The sequence below is a fragment of the Moschus berezovskii genome, chromosome 26, assembly GCF_049115385.1.
Source record: "Moschus berezovskii isolate FMDL1 chromosome 26, NW_MosBer_1.0, whole genome shotgun sequence".
Classification (NCBI taxonomy): Eukaryota; Metazoa; Chordata; class Mammalia; order Artiodactyla; family Moschidae; genus Moschus; species Moschus berezovskii.
In genome coordinates, this window is record NC_142485.1 from 9694198 (window position 1) to 9715531 (window position 21334).

Sequence of the window (21334 nt, forward strand, 5' to 3'; positions counted from 1 at the left end):
ATTTGTGAGGGAGGCACTTCAAACAGTGTCCAATTAGCCAGTCATTAATTCTTGCTTAAGCAATAAGCAAAGAATACAGCCGGATGATGTCATAACTCTTCGGGTTCAAACAACTTTATGAGTATTTATGTCCTAATGACTTCGCAGCCATGTGCAAAAGTAACGCGCATACATTGAAAGAAGTTTTAACTTTGCACTTTATCCTCAAATAACCATACTGACTAATGGGTGCGTCTGCCTGTCAGGCACCGTGTGACTTCTCAAATCTTAAAATTAGACTGGATGCTGTCAACTGTATTCCCTGTTCCTCATTGGTTGGTTGGATGGATGGAGGTACACGGCAGCCTCCAGAAGTCCAGCTTCCTGGGAATGTGGAGCGCGTGGAAAGGATGGTAGCATCTCATGCTGAAAACTGTGAATTTTACCTGGAGGTAGAGGTTCCGGTGGGGTCTGATCGATTCATTATGCCTTCTAGGATTGTAAAAGATCTTATGGGCTCTCCTCTTTGTTCACTGCCTTGTCCAGGGCACGTCTGCACAGAGTTTGAGAATGGGGGCCATAACTAAGGATTCTGAGACTGAACTCAGAGGGAATAAAGCTTCTTTAACGGAATAGTGTTTAAAGACCAAATGCCATGAATGTACTGTACCCACAATGTAGCAGGGTGTTTTAAGATCACTCTGGAACAGAGAGGATGCTACCACGTCATCCTAGCAGAAATTCCTAAAGTGTGTGTGAGTACTAAATTTCTTCCGTCATGTCCGACTCTTTGCAACCCTATTGACCATAACCCGCCAGACTCCTCTGTCCATGGGAGTCTCCAGGCAAGAATTCTGGAGTGGGTTGCCATGCCCTCCTCCAGAGGATCTTCCCAACCCGGGGATCGAACCCACATCTCTTACTGTCTCCTGTATTGGCAAGTGGGTTCTTTTACCACTAGCGCCACCTTGGAAGCACCATTTTGGGCACCAAGGACTGATTTAACTGAAGAGAATTTTTCCATGGACACAAGTGAGGGCTTGGTTTCAGGATGATTCAAGCACATTACATTTATTTACACTTTATGTCTATTATTATTACATCAAGTCTACCTCAAACCATCAGGAATTAGATCCTGGAGGTGAGGGACTCCTGTCCTAAAGTAAAATGTGATTCCTTCTCTTAAATAAATAGCTCAATGGAGAAGACATTTTTCTCCTCATTCTGCACGCACTGGTTCTGAGCACCTGGGGTATGTCAGCGAACAAAATAGATAAAGATTCTGTCCTCATGAAACTTACATTCTGGCCTCCTTATCTCAATGCCTAGAAGAATGTGGAGTATCACAGCCCGAGGATTCTTTTGTCAAGCAACATGAGAAAGTTACAAAAGAGCTTTTATCTCCTCTGAAGTTCTATTTAATGACTTATTTTCAAAGATTAGAATTCTGCAGAAAACAGGAATACTTAAGATATTTAGAACCTCATCAGTGACTGAACTAGAGGGAATTATCCTATATTAGTGAAAATCAATGATCTATGAATAGGATATTAATGAAGACTGATGATCTATGAATGCAGTGTGGGTGAGGAGGCAGTTCTCACTAATAGGCTGATTATACTCAGACTGTTGATACAAAACTGAATTGGAATGATGGTTCTGGTAAATCACCCTCATCTTTGTTTATTCTCAGGAAGTGTTTAATGGCACGTGCTTTGGAATATGGGATATTTGATAGTGTTCTTTAATTTTCTTCATGGCATCTAAGAAATAGCACATGGGTTTTTCTATTCTGCCCTGCACCCTCAGATAGCAGTATTCACTTCCTAACATATCAGATGAGAAGGAAGAGAGATGCTTCATTTTGTCTAAATCATGAGAGCCATTTCGGGACTGGCTGTAGTGGGAAAGGAGTCACCCAGTACCTTTGTGGGAGAAGCTGGAGCTTTTATGTCATATTCGGACTGAGTCAGCTTTCACCCAGCCCATCCCCCCCAATCAAAAATAAATTAATGAATAAATCACTGCAATAAACATCTTGTGATATTTAATTTAAGACCTGATTGTGGCACCAGAAGTCCCCTAAGCACCATTTTCTGGACTTTGTACTAAAACAAGTTAGCATGAAATGTGGCCTCTATATAAGATGAAAAATAAAAATGATTTCCCTGCATCAAGGGTTACATATCCATGAGTATAAACCACATCATCCATAATCCACAACTTAAATATAACCATTGCTAAGGTTTTTATTTATAGCCTGCTAGTCTTCATAGTTTTATGTGTCTGTGTGCATAATTTAATAAGTAATTTGGTTTACATCCCCCATGTAATCTCTGTCTTTTCATTTATATTATATCCCGCACATTTCTCCAGGTCACTAAATATTTTTTCTAAAACATAGTTTTGACTGCTGTATTTCAGAATGTAAGTAAGTACTAGTCACTTAGTCGTGTCCGACTCTTTGTGACCCCATGGACTGCAGCCCACCAGGCTCCTCTGTCCATGAGATTTTCCCGGCAAGGATACTGGAGTGGGTTGCCATGTCCTTTTCCAAGGGATCTTCCAGATCCGGGGATCAAACCTGGGTCATTTCAGAGTGTAGAGAGCCACAATTTATTTAATTCATCCCGCTTATGTATATCTAACTTGTTTTTAATCCTATAAAGTAAGTTTAATTAAATTATCAAAGATTTTAAATTTAGCTATATAAGGCATTTATTAAAACATGAAAGTTGATATTAACTGGAATTACTGGTTATTTTCTTCGTTTATTCATCACATGAGCATTTACTATCTACACAAGGGGATTCTGTCCTCTGTGAGAGGCACAAAGGGAATCTACATTTTGAGCCCCAACTTTGCAAAGTTTGCATGGAGTTGAGGCATTTACCTGCAGAAGGGGCTGGACTGTTTGGGCTAAGCTGTGTAGGGACAGTCGCTTTTCAGCCAGGCACTAAGTGACCTGGTCACATTGAACTGTCAACAGCATGTGCAAAAAACAGTGATATTTGCAGAAGAATTCCTCCTGCTATGAATTTGGTTTAGAATAGGAAAATAGAGAGAGAGAAAGGAAAGGCCGCTTATCATAGGGCCTGGAAATTAGGAAAATTATTTTAAGAGAACATGCACATTTTCAAATAATCCCTAATGAGAACAGATGCTGAAACCTGGGAAATGTGTTCTGACCTAGTTTATCTGTTAGTGTATTTGGCCTGTAGCACCCTTGACATCACTGGAAACTAGTTGACATTGAAATATGGTGCTGGGTCTCAAGTCAGGAGAGCTGATCTCTGCCATCTCCTTTTCTACTTATTAATTAGGAGTCCTACACTGGCTGATTTATCTCCCAAGCTTCAAGCTGCCCCATTGGTCAAGCTGGATTTGGGGACAACTCAAATTTTTTAAAACAATACAGCGGCAAACAGAATAAACTGCATAATATCACAAAACTTGGAAGACTTGGTATTGTGGATAAAAACTCTTAAGTAAGAGACCCACATACTTTTTTTGGGAGTGTATTATGGGCTTTTATTATTTTTTTAAAATTTTTATACAAGTTTTAAAGGTTACTTTCCATTTAGTTATTTCAGAATATTAGCTATTTTCCCCATATTGTACAATATAGCCTTGAGCCGGTCTTATACCCAATAATGTGTACCTCTCACACCCTGCCCTGTATCACACCTTCCTCCTCACCACTGGTAAACCACTAGTTTGTTCTCTGTATCTGTGAGTCTGCTTCTTTTCTGTTATCATCAGTAGTTTAGTGTATTTTTTAGATTCTGTGTATAAGTGATATCATACAGTATTTGTCTTTCTCTAGCCCAGACCACCTGACCTGCCTCTTGAGAAACCTGTATGCAGGTCAGGAAGCAACAGTCAGAACTGGACATGGAACAACCGACTTGTTCCAAATAGGAAAAGGAGTGCGTCAAGGCTGTATGTTGTCACCTTGCTTATTTAACTTATATGCAGAGTACATCATGAGGAACGCTGGGCTGGAAGAAGCACAAGCTGGAATCAAGATTGCCGGGAGAAATATCAATAACCTCAGATACGCAGATGACACCACCCTTATGGCAGAAAGTGAAGAGGAACTCAAAAGCCTCTTGATGAAAGTGAAAGAGGAGAGTGAAAAGGTTGGCTTGAAGCTCAACATTCAGAAAACAAAGATCATGGCATCTGGTGCCATCACTTCATGGGAAATAGATGGAAAAACAGTGGAAACAGTGTCAGACTTTATTTTTTGGGCTCCAAAATCACTGCAGATGGTGATTGCAGCCATGAAATTAAAAGACGCTTACTCCTTGGAAGGAAAGTTATGACCAACCTTGATAGTATATTAAAAAGCAGAGACATTACTTTGCCAACAAAGGTCCGTCTAGTCAAGGCTATGGTTTTTCCCGTGGTCATGTATAGATGTGAGAGTTGGACTGTGAAGAAAGCTGATCGCCTAAGAATTGATGCTTTTGAGCTGTGGTGTTGGAGAAGACCCTTGAGAGTCCCTTGTACTGCAAGGAGATCCAACCAGTCCATTCTAAGGGAGATCGATCCTGGGTGTTCATTGGAAGGACTGATGCTAAAGCTGAAACTGCAATACTTTGGCCACCTCATGAGACGAGTTGACTCACTGGAAAAGAGTCTGATGCTGGGAAAGGTTGGGGGCGGGAGGAGAAGGGGACGACGGAGAATGAGATGGCTGGATGGCATCACCGACTCTGTGGACATGAGTTTGAGTGAACTCCGGGAGTTGGTGATGGACAGGGAGGCCTGGCGTGCTGTGATTCATGGGGTCGCGGAGAGTCGGACACGACTGAGCGACTGAACTGAACTGAACTGATTTCACTTAGTTTAAGGCCCTTGAAGTCCATCCATGTTGCTGCAAATGACGAAATTCCATTCCTCTTGATGGCTGAGTAATACTCCACTGTATATGCATGTGCCCCGTCTTCTTTGTCTGCTCATATGTCGATGAACACTTAGGTTGCTTCCATATTTTGGCAGCTGCAAATAATGCTGTTGTGAGCACTGAGGTGCATGTGTCTTTTTCAATTAGTGGAAAATCACCTGTTTTTAAATGAATCCATTTACAGGATTATTTCAAAAGCCCCCAAATTCTTTGTGAGAAAGAATGAAAGAGGGAGAGAGAAAAGGAGGAAAAAAGAAGAAAGAGAGGAAGAGAGAGACAAAGTGTTGGAACGAAGAGTTGTTAGAGAAGCCTCCCTTGGATGGGTGTGGGGGTTGAAGGTCTTCGTGTGACTCTGGACCGGAAGGCAGACAGGCCAGTGAGAATACCACTACACCATTTCCTGGAGACTGTTACCGCCTTCTCTGGCTAAGGACACCCTCTTAATGATCTAGCAAGTAAGCCTTTGAGAACTATCAATGGATCCTCTCTGCTTGGTTGAAAGGAACCCTGCTCTAGTCTCCTGAGCAGTTATTTCTGACCCTTTTTTTCTTTTAATTCTTTTCTCCAGTGGGTTGTTAAATCACGTCCGATCCCAGAGGCTAGGGTGATCAACTCATCCCCGTTTGCTCAGAACTTTTCCCATTACGGGTTTCTCTGGTGGCTCAGTTGGTAAAGAATCCTCCTGTAATGTGGGAGACCAGGGTTCGATCCCTGGGTTGGGAAGATACCCTGGAGAAGGGAAAGACTACCCACTCCAGTATTCTGGCCCAGAGAATTCCATGAACTATATAGTCCATGGGGCACAAAGTGTCAGACACAACTGAGCGACTTTCATTTCACTTTCCTGTTTTAGCTCTGAAAGCCCCACATCCTGGGAACCCATTCGGTCACAGGTACACTGGTACCCTGCGAGAAGCCACATTGAGGGTTTAGATACTGTGATCAACGAATCAGAGGAAAATGGCTTCCTGTTTGAGTGCACAGTTTCCAGAATGAGACACCTTATTTGTACTCTCTGAAATATGCAGAGATAACCTTGTGGACACTGTACAGGAGACAGGGATCAAGACCATCCCCATGGAAAAGAAATGCAAAAAAGCAAAATGGCTGTCTGAGGAGGTCTAACAAATAGCTATGAAAAGAAGAGAAGCGAAAGCAAAGGAGAAAAGGAAAGATATAAGCATCTGAATGCAGAGTTTCAAAGAATAGCAAGGAGAGATAAGAAAGCCTTCCTCAGCGATCAATGCAAAGAAATAGAGGAAAACAACAGAATGGGAAAGACTAGAGCTTTCTTCAAGAAAATTAGAGATTCCAAGGGAACATTTCATGCAAAGATGGTCTCGATAAAGGACAGAAATGGTATGGCCCTAATAGAAGCAGAAGATATTAAGAAGAGGTGGCAAGAATACACAGAAGAACTGTGCAAAAAAGATCTTCATGACCCAGATAATCACGATGGCTTGATCACTCATCTAGAGCCAGACATCCTGGAATGTGAACTCAAGTGCGCCTTGGAAAGCATCACTACGAACAAAGCTAGTGGAGGTGATGGAATTCCAGTGGAGCTATTTCAAATCCTGAAAGATGATGCTGTGAAAGTGCTGCACTCAATATGCCAGAAAATTTGGAAAACTCAGCAGTGGCCACAAGACTGGAAAAGTCTTCATTCCAATCTCAAAGAAAGGCAATGCCAAAGAATGCTCAAACTACTGCACAATTGCACTCATCTCACATGCTAGTAAAGTCATGCTCAACATTCTCCAAGCCAGGTTTCAGCAATACATGAACAGTGAACTTCCAGATGTTCAAGCTGGTTTTAGAAAAGGCAGAGGCACCAGAGATCAAATTGCCAACATCTGCTGGATCATGGAGAAGGCAAGAGAGTTCCAGAAAAACATCTATTTCTGCTTTATCGACTATGCCAAAGCCTTTGACTGTGTGGATCACAATAAACTGTGCAAAGTTCTGAAGGAGATGGGAATACCAGACCTCTTGACCTGCCTCTTGAGAAACCCGTATGCAGATCAGGAAGCAACAGTTCGAACTGGACATGGAACAACAGACTGGTTCCAAATAGGAAAAGGGGTACGTCAAGGCTGTATATTGTCACCCTGCTTATTTAACTTATGAGCAGAGTACATCATGAGAAACTCTGGGCAGGAAGAAGCACAAGCTGGAATCAAGATTGCCAGGAGAAATATCAATAACCTCAGATATGCAGATGACACCACCATTATGGCAGATAGTGAAGAGGAATTAAAAAGCCTCTTGATGAAAGTGAAAGAGGAGAGTGAAAAAGTTGGCTTAAAGCTCAACGTTCAGAAAACTAAGATCATGGCATCTGGTCCCATCACTTCATGGGAAATAAATGGGGACACAGTGGAAACAGTGTCAGACTTTACTTTTTTGGGCTCCAAAATCACTGCAGATGGTGCCTGCAGCCATGAAATTAAAAGACACTTACTCCTTGGAAGGAAAGTTATGACCAACCTAGGTAGCATATTAAAAAGCAGAAACATTACTTTGCCAACAGAGGTCCTTCTAGTGAAGGCTTTGGTTTTTCCAGTGGTCATGTATGGATGTGAGAGTTGGACTGTGAAGAAAGCTGAGTGCTGATGAATTGATGCTTTTGAACTGTGGTGCTGGAGAAGAAAGACTCTTGAGAGTCCCCTGGACTGCAAGGAGATCCAACCAGTCCATCCTAAAGGAGACCAGTCCTGGGTGTTCATTGGAAGGACTGATGCTGAGGCTGAACCTCCAATACTTTGGCCACCTCATGCGAAGAGTTGACTCATTGGAAAAGACCCTGATCCTGGGAGGGATTGGGGACGGGAGGAGAAGGGGATGACAGAGGATGAGATGGCTGGTTGGCGTCACCGACTTGTTGCACATGAGTTTGGGTGAATTTTGGAAGTTGTTGATGGACAGGGAGGCCTGGCGTGCTGCGGTTCATGGGGTCACAATGAGTCTGAGCGACTGAACTGAACTGAATTGAACTGAACCTTGTGTAAACCAGAGGCATCGGAGATTTGCTGAAGATCACACAGTTCTGGAGTAGTGGGGTCCAACTCAACTTTGATTTCCAATTTTGAGTCAAAGCTGTTTTCATTCCCAGCTACTACCTTTGTTTGCTTATAGGGGATATGGGCTTCCCTGGTGGCTCAGATGGTAAAGAATCTGCCTGCAATATGAGAGACCCAGGTTCAGTCCCTGGGTTGGGAAGATCCCCTGGAGTAGGAAATGGCAACTCACTCCAATATTCTTATCTGCAGAATCCCATGGACAGAGGAGCCTGGTGTACACAGTTCTGACTCTGCAAAGAGTCAGAGACAACTGAGCTGCTAACACACACATAGGGAATATAAACAGTTTCGACTGATGAAGACAGTTAGACATAGGGGCATAAGGAAAATCAAACTCTGGTCCTGTACCAGGATGGTAGGATTATTAAAGAGAAGAAGCTCCCATGCAAATGCAACATTAAACTCCTTTCTTATGCACAAGGTAAGATTCTCTTATTTGATGAACATTCTATGGTGTATCACTCCTGACAGAACGTGGTATATAAGGTATCAGTTGATAAAATCAACTCTGAAATGTTTTTTACGGTCCAGTTTAGAAAAAAGTAAATTATGCTTCACGAGTCAGCATTCATTCAGACTGCAAACATTTGATATGTTTTTCATTTCTATCCAAAACCATAGATGGCTATAAATCCTCAGAAATTGATAAAGATGCTGGAAACTTTGGAAGAAAGATCCAATTTCCTTCAGAAAAGTGGATAGAAGTCCTTTCACATTACAGGTCAACTGCATATTTGTAGCTTTTATTAGCATTTCTACATCAGAGCAGAGTGATTCTGCGTGGCTGCCAGAACGGTACAGCCCCAGTTGGAGTTTTCCGGGTGATATATTACTGAGTCTGGCAATGAGGCTTTCAAGAGACTTCTTATTTCTCTTAAGCCCCTATGGAAATAATACCACTCAGTTTCATCCAGAGTAGCTAAAAACTTCCCTAATGGTGAAATCTCTGGGTAGGTCCAAAAAGGCTCTCTAGGTATTGTGACATGCGGACATTTTCTGAGTTAAAATGTCCTTTCGCAAGTATTTATTTGCATATCAATTATTTATCTTTTATTGAGACACAGTTGACTTGCAAATTTGTGTCAGTTTCAGTTGTACAACATAATGAGTCCGTGTTTTTGAAGATTACACTCCATTTTAGATGATTAGAAGATACTGGGTATAGTTCCCCGTGCTGTATAGTAAAGCCTTGAGGCTTCTCTGTTTCATGTGTAGTGACTTGTGTGTATGGATCTCATGCTTTTAATTTGTCGCTCCAGTCCCCCTTTAGTAGCCACAAGTTTGTTTCTGTGTGTGAGAATTCATTTCTGTTTTGCATAAATGTTCATTTGCATTATTTTTACATTCTGCATGGAAGTGCAGGGGCATGAGTTTGATCCCTGGTTGGGGAGCTAGATCCTACATGCCACAGCTAAGACCTGGTCCAGCCAAATAAATAAATATTTTTAAAAAGAAAAACAAACAAATTTTGACATCTCTGAAGTCCATCATCTGAGAAGGACAATAATCCAACTCATAGTGATTGAAAAGATGCAAGCAACTGAATGTTGTAATGCATCAAAAAAGTTAATTATGTTTTCTGTTAGTAAACCTTTCCAAGTTAGATTCTTTTTTTTCCCCCCGAACCCAAAATAACTGTAAGCTCACAATGGAATGTGATAATAGCTGAGGCTGTGCATCTCAAAATAGTGATAGTCCCATCTTTTTAGTTTAGATAAGCAACACCTACTCTATGGTGTTTGTCTTTTGGTCTAAAAAAATACTGTACGTTCAACATCAATTTTAGCAGGCTTGGGTTGAAAATAACCTCTCTCAATAAACATAAGTAACTGACAATAAAATTAGCATGGCTTTATCAATTGGTACAACCTATGCAACTGATGGATCTGCTTCTATCACTTTGGCAAATCCCTTATTTATTAGTTATATCCATTTATATCACGCAGATGTCTAATTCATTCATTCAGAATCTTTCAAATCCTGATTGTTCAATGTTTACTTGAAGGTTTGGCTTTGGTTAATAAATCATTTCTTGACCTCCAAGAGTTTATTTAAAAACAAAAGCAAAACCTTTCATTCCTCCAAAAGAGTGGTCTCCCGAGCTATCGGATGAAACCATCACAGACTGCAATCTCTGATTGCAATAAATTAGGAATTTTTAATTGTAGCCCAGGTTCAAACGCAAAGTGTTCAACCCCTCCCAGGTGATCCTAACCCTCAGTCAAGGATGAGGACCACTGAATCCTAATTCAGTGCTTTCCAAATTTAATTTGCACGAGTCACCTGAAACTCTCATAACTGTAGGCTCTCATCCAGTGGTCCAGGACTGAACCTGAAGTTTGCATCTTCAGTTAGCTACAGGTGATGTTGGTGCTTTCAGTCCATGGAGCACACTCATGAAGTAACTGGTTTTAAGTGGCTTCGGCCTTCTTGGCTGTTAATGATACCCTGGTCCTCAAGATTCTTCAGTCAAGATCGTTTCTGTTCTCTTTCATACACTTTCCCATGTTCTTGGATTTTTGAGCTCTAGAATGAACGTGAGACTCTTGCATCTTCAGCTACCGAGGAGGCGTGCACTCGGGAAGGGACTAACCTGGCTTCTGGTTCTTTCTGTTTTTTTTTCTCCCCAGCCACGCCTCTGAGCTCACTTAAACCTCCGAGGGTGGACACTGCTCCAGTAGTTCCATCTCCCTATCAAAGAAGAGATTCAGACAGATACTGTGGACTCTGTGCAGCCTGGTTCAACAATCCTCTGATGGCCCAGCAGCATTACGATGGCAAAAAGCACAAAAAGAATGCAGCAAGAGTTGCTTTGCTAGAGCAGCTGGGGACAACTCTGGATATGGGCGAACTAAGAGGTGAGAGAAACTTCTAATTTCTGCCGCGGAACTGGGCTTTCTGAGAAAGTGTGGTGTTTTCACGAATTAGGATGATTCTTCTCATTGCTTTGCTTACTAAGGACAATTCTAGGCTTCTCCAAAAGGAATAGAAGGAAACGGAAATGGACATAAAATTATATTTTGCCATCTCCTTTCTTTCAAAGTATTTAGGGTTGTCAGATTTTGACTGACTATGTTTTAGATCAGAGCCACCCATCCATGAACCAGAGATTTTCCTTCTGCTTTATCTTTTAGCACCTTATCAAATGAATGCTTTTGTATATGAGTTGTAAGGGAGCAGATGCAACAAAGGCCAAATGCCATTATCTTCGTTTTAAATTTGTGTGCTTTTATTAAGTCAGCTGAAACAAAGCACCTGTTAACTCTATTTCATGGCTTGAAGTAAGCCCAAGACCTTTGCATGCATGTTAGGAAGTTGAGCTAAGACAGTGCTGTGGACCAGTGTGGAATCAATACTTGGCTCCTTCCATTCCCCCACCTGACACATATTTTCTGTCGCTGGGAATCCATGGAGCATTAGAAGTCCATGTGAGATTTTACAGAAGCTGTGAAGTAGAGACTTGTAAGTCATAGGATGAGGATCAGTTTTATGGATCCTAAGGCAGCCAGAAACCAATCTGTGGGACCTAGTAGAGTATTTGATCGTCAGCGACCACTCAAGCAGTTTTGGATCACCTACACAGTTTTGATCAGCTGATGCTGGCATTGTAGAAGTAGAAATGCATTTTCTCAGAAACATAATTCTACAAAGGGTGTTCTACTGTATCTCAGATATTTTATGGGTTAGATACTTTTTTAGGGACTGACCCGGGGATTATCCATCCTAATAACTATAATAACAGAATTTGCAAATCACTTTTGAGAATGCAGCCTGGGTTTAAATTGGGTTCGGTTCGTGGAGCCTACAATTCTTATCAATCTGACTGGGCTACGAGCCTCTAAGAGGATGAACCTAGAACATGTCTAGATCAAATAAGTGGGATAGAAGATCATGCTGGGTGAGCTGAGAGGAGGAACGGGTCACTTCTAACTGTGTTGGTTGGGGAAGACTTCACTAAAGAAAAGGGACTTGTGTTGGAACTAGAAATGTGAGTGGCATTTTAGCAGGTGAGAAGGCATTCCCTCTGAGCAGAATCATGCATGTTCTGGTAAAAGAGAGGAAAGCATAAGAGGTAACTGGCAAATAAACATATTATCATGGAAGAATCCTGAGATACGGCATAGATTTAAGACTGGAGGTCTATTAGGACATCTATGGAGCCTGATGAGAGACTGAGTTTTCCAAGATACGTGATTAAAAACAAGAAATAAGAGCAAAGAGCAAAACCACTTTATTTTCGTGTAGGTCTTGTAGTAAAGAGAAGCAACAGGGAGCTTAATATTTTGGTGTGTTGGATAATCACGTTGCAGATGCTTTTGAATTGTTGGTCCTATTGCTGTCTGTTGGGGAATTACTTGTGTTCTCAGTCTCTGTCTTGTTAAAAAATACAGGAGGAGTATTTTTCAGCTGAAGGCCTCTCCACAACTTGCTGTTCCTGGCAGATAACAAGTCTATTCAGTGACTCCTTCAGGCAGGCACCAAAGAAGAAAAAGAGGCCTTTATTTATGTTTTGTGCCAGATATTATGATTTGGAGAAGAATGATTCCTAGAGCACATTCTTCTTGTCTGTTTTGAATTATCAGGGCTGCCTCTTTTATGTACAACCACATCTTAATGACTTGGGTGTCTGAATTCTGTAACATTTGAGTGGTTGGTCTTTTTGTACAGAAGACAGAAAGAGCTGCTCTAGGACTTGGATAACTCAGCGTGATTCTGACTCAGTGGCACACGAAATGGGATTTGCATTGAACGCACTGTCCTTGAAACCAACCTTTCCACTCACCCCGGGTGACATCTTGATATATGTGCTTTCAGGCATTAAATATTGCAAAAGCTTGGGGAATAAAGCAATGATGATAACCCAGCAAGTTTTAAAACACACACGCACCCTGCTATTTCTGGAAATCTTCTAGTGCGTGATCCATCAATTATTGAAGGCACAAATGCTAATCAGTAAATACAGGCATATCTATAACTTTAGAAAAAACATTGTCAAGCATCTGGAGGAGGATATGGCAACGTCACAGGCTTCCTCTCTTTCTTAGCACTTCTCAGATTTTAGACACCACATTTACCCCTTTAATTTGGTTTTCCTGATTTCTCCCTACTCCTATAGACTGTTAGCAACTGAAAAGCAGGGATCCACGTCTGTTTTGCCCACTGATATGTTCAGAAACACCTAGAACAGTGACAGATACAGAGTAGGTGCTCAATGATTGCTGGATGAATGAATAAATAGAGAAAGCAGGATTTAAATAGATCATCTAAACACAGCAAACGCTTTCATTTCTAAAAGGATCCCGATTGAATATTTTTGCAAGAAATTACTTATGATTTTTTATTCTAACTTAAATGACATATATTTTATATATGGTGAAATGCAGAGATACTGTGTCATATAGTTGACTGAGTTTTAACCATGCAAACCCCTTGTAACTCACACTCCTCTTAACATCCATAACTTTTCCATCATGACATCGTTGCCACGTGCCCCTTTGCAGTCAACCCTAACCTCCCATTCCAGATTCCCAGCAACTTTTTTTCTTTGGTTCACCATAGCTTAGTTTTGCTTGTTCTAAAACTTTGTATAAATGACCACAGAAAGTATGCATGTTTCTGGATCTAGTTTCTGATATTGCTTTGAAATGGATCCACTGGTTGCATAGAAAGCAAAGTAGCTTCTTGCTCTTTATCACTGAGTGGATTTCTTCTAGACAGAAATCCTGCAATTGGCTTATGTATTCTTCTCTCTTTTTTGGGAGGAGAGTTGGGGGGTGGGTAGTATGTTGAATAAAGCTTCCTGAACATTATTTTTGTTGTTGTTGACAGATGTTTTTTCTTCTGTTGTTAAATATCTCAGAGTACGATTGTTAGGTCGTAAGTTGGGTGCATTTTTAACTGTATAAGAAACTGCCAAAATGTTTTCCAAGTAGCTGCATTATTTTGCACACCCTAAAGCAATGTACATGAATTCCACATCCTCACCAACATTTGTCTTTCAAATAATAGTCATTCTAGTGGGTGTAGGAGAGCATGTCACTATGGATTTAATTTGTGTTTCCTTGTAGGCTAATGGTGTCAAACATTTTTAAATGTTGGTCATTTGTATGTCTACGTTTGTGAATTGTCTGTTCATGTCTTTTGCCAATTAAAAAAAAATGGTTGTCTGCCTTTTTATTGTTGAGTAGTAAGTGGAAGATATCCATATATTATCAATACAAATTTACCCATTATGAATATTTTGTCTTAGCCTTTGTCTTGGCTCCTCATGTTCTTAAATAATGTTTGGTAAGCAGACATTACTGAATTAGGAAAGTCTAGGTGGCTCAGATGGTAAAGCATATGCCTGCAATGCGGGAGACCCGGGTTCGATCCCTGGGTTGGGAAGGTCCCCTGGAGAAGGAAATGCACCCCACTCCAGTACTCTTCCCTGGAAAATTCCGTGGACTGAGGAGCCTGGTGGGCTACAGTCCGTGGGACACAAAGAGTCGGACATGGCTGAGCGTCTGAACAACAAAACAAGATGAGCTTGGTCTTATCATTCAGTGACCTTCCTCCACCTGCAGGTCACCTAGGGCACCTGGGCAGGGGGCTTGGGCCTTGGGGCTTCTCTAAGGAGGAAAAGCACTCTAGGTTAAAACACTGAAGCGTTTCCAAAGGCAAACAGTGTAGCTATTGCTGTGTGACAGTTACCTCAAAACTTAGTGGCTTAAAAAATTGTAGACCTTTATTATCTCTGAACGTTTCCGGGGGGCGATTTGGAAGTGGCTTGACTGGCTGATCCTGACTTGAGATTTCTCATCCCTGTGTAGCTGAGATTTCAGCCTGGGCTGTGGTTCTGCTTTGAAAGGTGGTTCATTCCATTACAGAAAGCAGAGTAGTGCTTGCTGGTTCCTGGGGGTGAGGGGAATGAGTCAACTACAGTGGGACCGCAAGAGGGCATTTGTGGGGTTGTGGAACTTGCCTGGATCTTGATACGGCTACGTGGCTGTATATGTCTGTTTGTCAAAACTCATGTAACTGTATCCAAGGAGACAGTGACGTGTCAGTTTCAAAAGTCAAATTAAAAAAGAAATAAAAAGTGACTCAATCATGTGATACAGGTGACCTCAGTTTTTCTCTTTGTGGGCTTCTCCCAGGGATTTTGAAGGTACTCATGCTGTGGTTACTGGCTTCCCATGGAACCTCAAGTGGAGGCCATTCTTTTTAGGATGCTCCAAGGTCATGTGGTGCTTCCATTACTTTTTATCAGCTAGAAGTCAATGGTAGTGGTGGTGGTTTAGTCGCTAAGTCGTATCTGACTCTTGTAATCCCATGGACTGTATAGCCCGCCAGGCTCCTCTATCCATGGGATTTCCCAGGCAAGAATACTGGAATGGGTTGCCATTTCCTTCTCCAGGGGAATCTTCCAAACCTCAGGGGTCAAACTCATGTCTCTTGGGTCTCCTGCATTGGCAAGCAGTTTCTTTACCACCGAGCCACCAGGCAAGCCCTAGAAGTCAATGCCAGTGACTGTTCTATTGGTGGTAGGGACTTCGCCTCTATCCCTGAAGAGAGGGTTTTGAGAGAACACGTGGACACTGTTAAACCACCACAGTCATAACGCAGGCAAACGACCGACCCATGTGACAAACTGCACACTTGCAGACTTTGGAGTGAAAAACATCTCATCCACAAGTGGAATTAATATGTACAAAATACACGTCAAGTCATGGATTTTATTTTAAACAAATCTAGCAGAGATTTCTGCCTGTTTTCATGGAACCAGATCAACAGGAAATAGTTTCTCTGAGGTCTCTGTCAAGGACTTGATGGATGTCATGGGTGGAATTGACAGAGATAGGGCAGGTTGCTTACGCATCTTTATGTGAGTTTTCAACAATCCTTTCTTCATCTGACAACCATTCTCCCTTAGGGTATGGCCACTCCAATACCCTTGGGGATTCCAGAGATTTGGGGGCCATATTATTAATAACTGGAGTTTCCAACTTGTTTAGGGGCACGCAGTCTCCCTGTGAGATGATAGACCCAGAACTTCTGATCAGTGTCTCAAGGTCCAGATTTTGGAAACAGACAGCTAGTTATTTGTCACTTCTGTATTTCCTCTTTGACTCCGTCTTTTACTTTTTCATTTCTTTCCCTCTTCATTCCACTAACATTGAACGCCTGCTAGGTACCAGACATGAAGTACTGGGAATACTGCAGTGAACGAGAAGGGAAGGTTCGTATCTTGAGAAGAAGCAGGAAATAAATATGTTTAGCTGATGACAAACCCGAATGGGAGGCAGGTAGTTTCCTTTAGATGGGAAGGTTAGTGCCAGCCACTCAGAGAAGCTGATATGTTGAACTGTGACCTACCTGTAAAGGAGGCGAAGGATCCCAACATGAAGCACCTGCTCCTTCAAGCAGAGGTGCTGGCAGGTGCAAAGGTCCTGTGGTAGGCAGAGGGCCTGAAGCTAATGACAGGAGAGGGGAAAAACAGACTGGGTTTAGGTGAGGTCACACTGCATAGATCCTAGTAGGCTGTTGGAAGAAGTTGTGATTGATTCTAAGTGCACACAGGTGTTTGCCGCTCCTCTTACTTGTGAGTTCAAATGTCCTGCCTTTCCTCAGGGTCCGCTCTTACACTGTTGGTGGGAACGGGAATTGTGCAAACACTATGGAGAACAGTATGGAGGCTCCTTAACAAACTGAAATAGAGAGAACGTAAGATGCAGCCATCTCGCTTCTGGGCATATACCCTGAGAAAACTGTAATTAAAAACAAAATGCACCCCAAATATTTATTGCAGCATTATTTGCAATAGCTAGGACATGGAAACAGCCTAGATGTCTATCAGTAGATGAATGGATAAAGAAGATGTGGTGTGTATATGTGTGTGTGTGTGTGTGTGTGTGTGTGTTTGTGTGTGTATGGTGGAACATTACTCAGTGATTAAAAAAGGAATGGAATTGTGCTATTTGCATAGATGTGGATGGATATAGAAATTGTCATACAAAGTGAAGTAAGCCAGAAAGATAAAAAACAAAACCATATATTAATGCATTAATGGATCTAGGAAAATGGTATAGGTGAAGTTATTTGCAAAGTAGAAATGGCCAACACAGAGAACAAACATCGGCATCAAGTGGGGATGGCGTGGTGGGATGAACAGGGAGATGGTGATTGGCATACGAACTATTGATACTGTGTATAAAATAGATTAGCAGGGAGAACCACAGTCCCACCTTTCGATGCTTTAGGGCTTGGATCATCTCCACCGTGGGTCCCCGGCTCTTCCCTCTGTCGAAGAACAGGTCCTGCTCTTGTCATTCCTGGGAATGTGCCCTTTTTCTGATTCCTTTGTTCAAGGTCATGGGTCACCCGCTCTTCCCTCTGTCGAAGAACAGGTCCTGCTCTTGTCATTCCTGGGAATGTGCCCTTTATCTGATTCCTTTGTTCAAGGTCATGGGTCACCCGCTCTTCCCTCTGTCAAAGAACAGGTCCTGCTCTTGCCATTCCTGGGAATGTACCCTTTATCTGCTTCCTTAGTTCAAGGTCATGTTTCTCAAACCACTAGCAGGTTTTTAGGGTAGCAATCCTTTCTGGTACGAGGTCCATCTTTTGCTCGTGGTTTTTAGGGCTAAGAGAAGGCTCTGGAGTTCCTTTAGTGTCATGAACAGCTGACCGAGGTCTCTCCTTTTTAATTTCTCTTTTCTTTATGGCTGCACTGGGTCTTTGCTGCTGCATGTGGGCTTTCTCTAGTTGTGACAAGTGGGGACTACTCTCTAGTCACAGTGTTAAGGCTTCTGATTTCAGTGGCTTCTCTTGTTGCAGAGCACAAGCTTAGTTGCCCCGCGTCATGTGGAATCCTCCCAGACCAGGGATTGAACCTGTGTCACCTGCATTGGCAGGCGGATTCTTAACCCATGGACCACCAGGGAAGTGCCCAAGGTCTCTTTAATAGCGTTTGTTGGGGGTCAGGGGTGGAAGTGGAACAGAACTTTCTTGACAGCCTTGAGTTGAGGAGGAAACCAAGCTTGGGAAGAGCTTGTTGGCTTCTGCAGAAAAGCAGAGGTGTTAAAGGAGAAACATTAGGTGCATTCAGGCACATTTGGGCAGTTTATTCACAGGAAAATGGGCCGAACAGATAGCCACTGAAGTCTTCATTTCAGAACAGAGGATTCCAGCCACTGATTAAGCCTTGTGTAAGTGGGCAAGTCAAAGAGCCCTGTGAAGCAGGCAGTGGGCATGGAGAGGTGGGACTCCCAGACCATGAGATCAGAGGGATCAAGGGAGCCTTGAAGAATACTGAAAGATGTGCAGGTCAGGCCACCGAGTGGTACCACACTCCAGGCAGAAGATGGAATCCACGCAGAGGCATGGGGACCAGGGACAGCAGCGCCCCCTGGAGATGTGTGGGGGTGGTTGCAGCTTGCCTGCTGTACGCTAAGTTGCTTCAGTGGTGTCCGACTCTTTGCAACCCCACGGACTGTAAGCGCCTCTGTCCGTGGGATTCTCCAGGCAAGAAGACTGAAGTGGGATCCTCCTCCAGGGGATCTTCCTGACCCAGGATCAAACTTGCATCTTTTATATCTCCTTCATTGCAGGTGGGTCCTTTACCACTAATGCCGCAAGGTAAGCCCCAAATAAATTATAGTGGGGAAAAAAAATTCAGGCCAGTGTTGTCTCAGGGCTGGTGAGGAGCGGCAAGTGAGAGGCACTTCAGGCCACGTTTAGGGTTAATGCGAGAAGTGGCCACAGAAAGTCAGATCACGTGGCAGTTCAGTGCTTCCTCGGAGCCCTGAAGGCTTTTGGGAGTAACTCAGACCTTTATCATCAAAATGACACATTTGTATTTGTGGTTTTGAAAGAGACGTCTATAGACAGCAACAAGGCAGCTGGACTAGAAGGGAGCTGGTTGGGAAGCAGGGAATTTTTTATTGGGATGCTTCTAATTTAATCCAATGAGAAATTATATCCACTTAAACAAAAGGAAGGAGTGGCAGTGAGGATATCATTAAAGGCAAAAGATGAGAAAGGATTTGGATGTGAATTCAACAAAATTTGGTGGCCAGCTGGTCCTCCAGAGCCGTGGACAGCTGTCCCTTCCATGTAGAGGCAAGTCCTGCCCACGACTGACTGTTAACAGGCCAGGCTGGGTACCCAGATACCGTCAGAAACTTCTGCTGAAGTGTGAACTGTGGGCCAAGCATTTGGTGTTACCTTCCATGATGCTTATCATCTGGGAGAGACAGCAGTAAGCAGTCCAGAGGAGAGATCTTAATTCTCTGTGCAGGATTTGAACCTGTGTAGCCTGGATGAAAACCGGGAATCCTAGCTGCTAGCTCACCAGTGGCCAGAGGCTAGAAGCAGAGCGGCCCTGGCTCTTTTTCCCCATTTGAAAGTGGAAGTATTTCAAGGAGGCAAACACTGTAAAAACAGGTACGAGTTTATTATTAGAGTCACAGCATAACAAATGGGAGAGCACACCGAGAAACATTTTATTTAAGACGGGAGCTAGGCAGAAATACACACCCAGAGAGGAGAGCGGGCGTCCTGAGTGAGGAGCTCAGTAAAGAGGTAATTTAAATCGCTCAGATAGGACAGTCCTTCCGGGTCTTTGTGTACCTTTGGCCAATTGTTAATACCTTGTTTCATCTTTTCACTCCTGACGAGGCCTAGGACCCTCCCCAATAGGCATGTGCAGCTGTTGCTAAGATGGATCCCGCCACAGAGGCCTGTGGGTGCACGCCCACACTTATTATGGGGTGGCACCTCCTCCCTTTTTGACCCCCAAGAAGCCTTCTGTGCATGTGCAGACAGGGACATTTTCCTTGACCTCAGGAGTGAGCACCATATCTCTTTACTTCAGCAGAGCTCAGCTTCTGCCTCAGCTTTGTCCTTGGAGTGTCTGGCTGAGAACAAAATTTCAGCTCCACTTGACAAACACCAGTTGTCAAGTCCAGGGGCCCACCTGTCTCCTACCTCACTTTTAACCCAGTTGTGGACTTGGCAAAGTTTCTGGGGGGCAGAGTTCATACCTTATTATTCTTTACATCACCTACAGTGTCCAAAACAATGTATCCTTCATCGAAGGTCCTAAGTGGTGGCCAAGCACTTGAGTGGCCTCACACTTGTTAAGCAACCCCGGTTTTCTCTGGTGCTCTCAGAGTTATGGGTCTCAGATGGATGACTGAACATTTCCCAGTGCTGAATTCTTGATTAAAAAGATTCCTATGTTAAGTGAGGTGTCTTTTTATTCCATTTAAGAAGTTAAAGCTAAAGCCTTAGTTCATTCCTCTTAGAAATATTTTCAATCTTGGAGAGCTGTAGGCATTTTATCTAGTTGAGAATCAGCAGAAAATAGGACCTTTAAGCAGATATGATAATTATAGAACATAATTCTAAATTGAATGGTAGGGGAAGAGGTGCCAGAAGAAAATGCTCAGCTTAGATTACACCTGGTTATTTTTGCATTATTATTTTTAATGTGTTTTGACACCTCAGCTGTTGCATCTAGACTCGCTCTGATCTTCAGAGCCCACATTTTGGGTTAGATAATTAAACTGCCTAAATGGCTCATGTTCCTGTCATACTACTGGTGTGGGAAAATAGGGTGATATGGGAGAAATCATTTTCATTCAATCACTCATTCATTCACGCTTACTAAGTACCTATTAAGTACCAGGCTCTGTGCCTAAAATCACATGGAATATTCAAATGTCTGTGACTCATCCTCTCACCTCAAAGAGTTTAGAGTCTTGAGAACAAGGGGAAGAGCAAAATAATATGTTTATTAAAATAAACATAGCACAAAATGTGAAAACAAAAAACAGAGCTTAAAAGCCAACCCAGTGTAATGTTTTGGGGAATCGAAACAACCTGGAGTCAGCATCAGGGCATGTGGAAACTGATGACCAATTTCTTGAGAGCAGAGGACCAGCATGACTCAAGGTGCGGAGGGGTGGCAGAAGTGTGAGCACCATTAGCGGTCAGGTTCAGTGGAGTTAGATGCGTGAGGGAGATGAAGCTGAGAAGAGAAATCATAACCAAATTATAAATAGCTTCCATGTCAGGCAAAGCTGAACTTTATTTGCTAGCCATGACATTTTTTTTTTTTCAAGTAGGAAGATGACTGGTTTCATCTGTGCTTTCAGGGGATTATGTGTGATGGATTGGAGTAAGGGGATTCAGGAGGCCAGGAAACTAAATAGAATCGATACAGAGGCCACTGTGAAGGCTTGAGGGGCCTGAGGTCCAGCAGGGGGAGGGGAGAAATGGGCCCCCTTGAAAGATAACACATATTTCTCTTCACATGGTTCAGTAGGCTCTACCTTCCCCACCCCAGTCAAATGAAGAGGGATCAGAACATGAGAAT

The 21334-nt window shown here is 42.7% G+C and overlaps 1 protein-coding gene across 1 annotated transcript in view; it reads left to right on the forward strand.

The window, feature by feature from the left end:
• The window catches only part of ZMAT4 (zinc finger matrin-type 4), a 371285-nt gene that overhangs the window by 225672 nt on the left and 124279 nt on the right, over nt 1-21334 (forward strand). The window contains exon 5 of the mRNA XM_055416278.2: nt 10605-10832. Coding sequence (XP_055272253.1) covers nt 10605-10832 — 228 coding nt within the window. The remainder of the gene's footprint in view (nt 1-10604; nt 10833-21334) is intronic.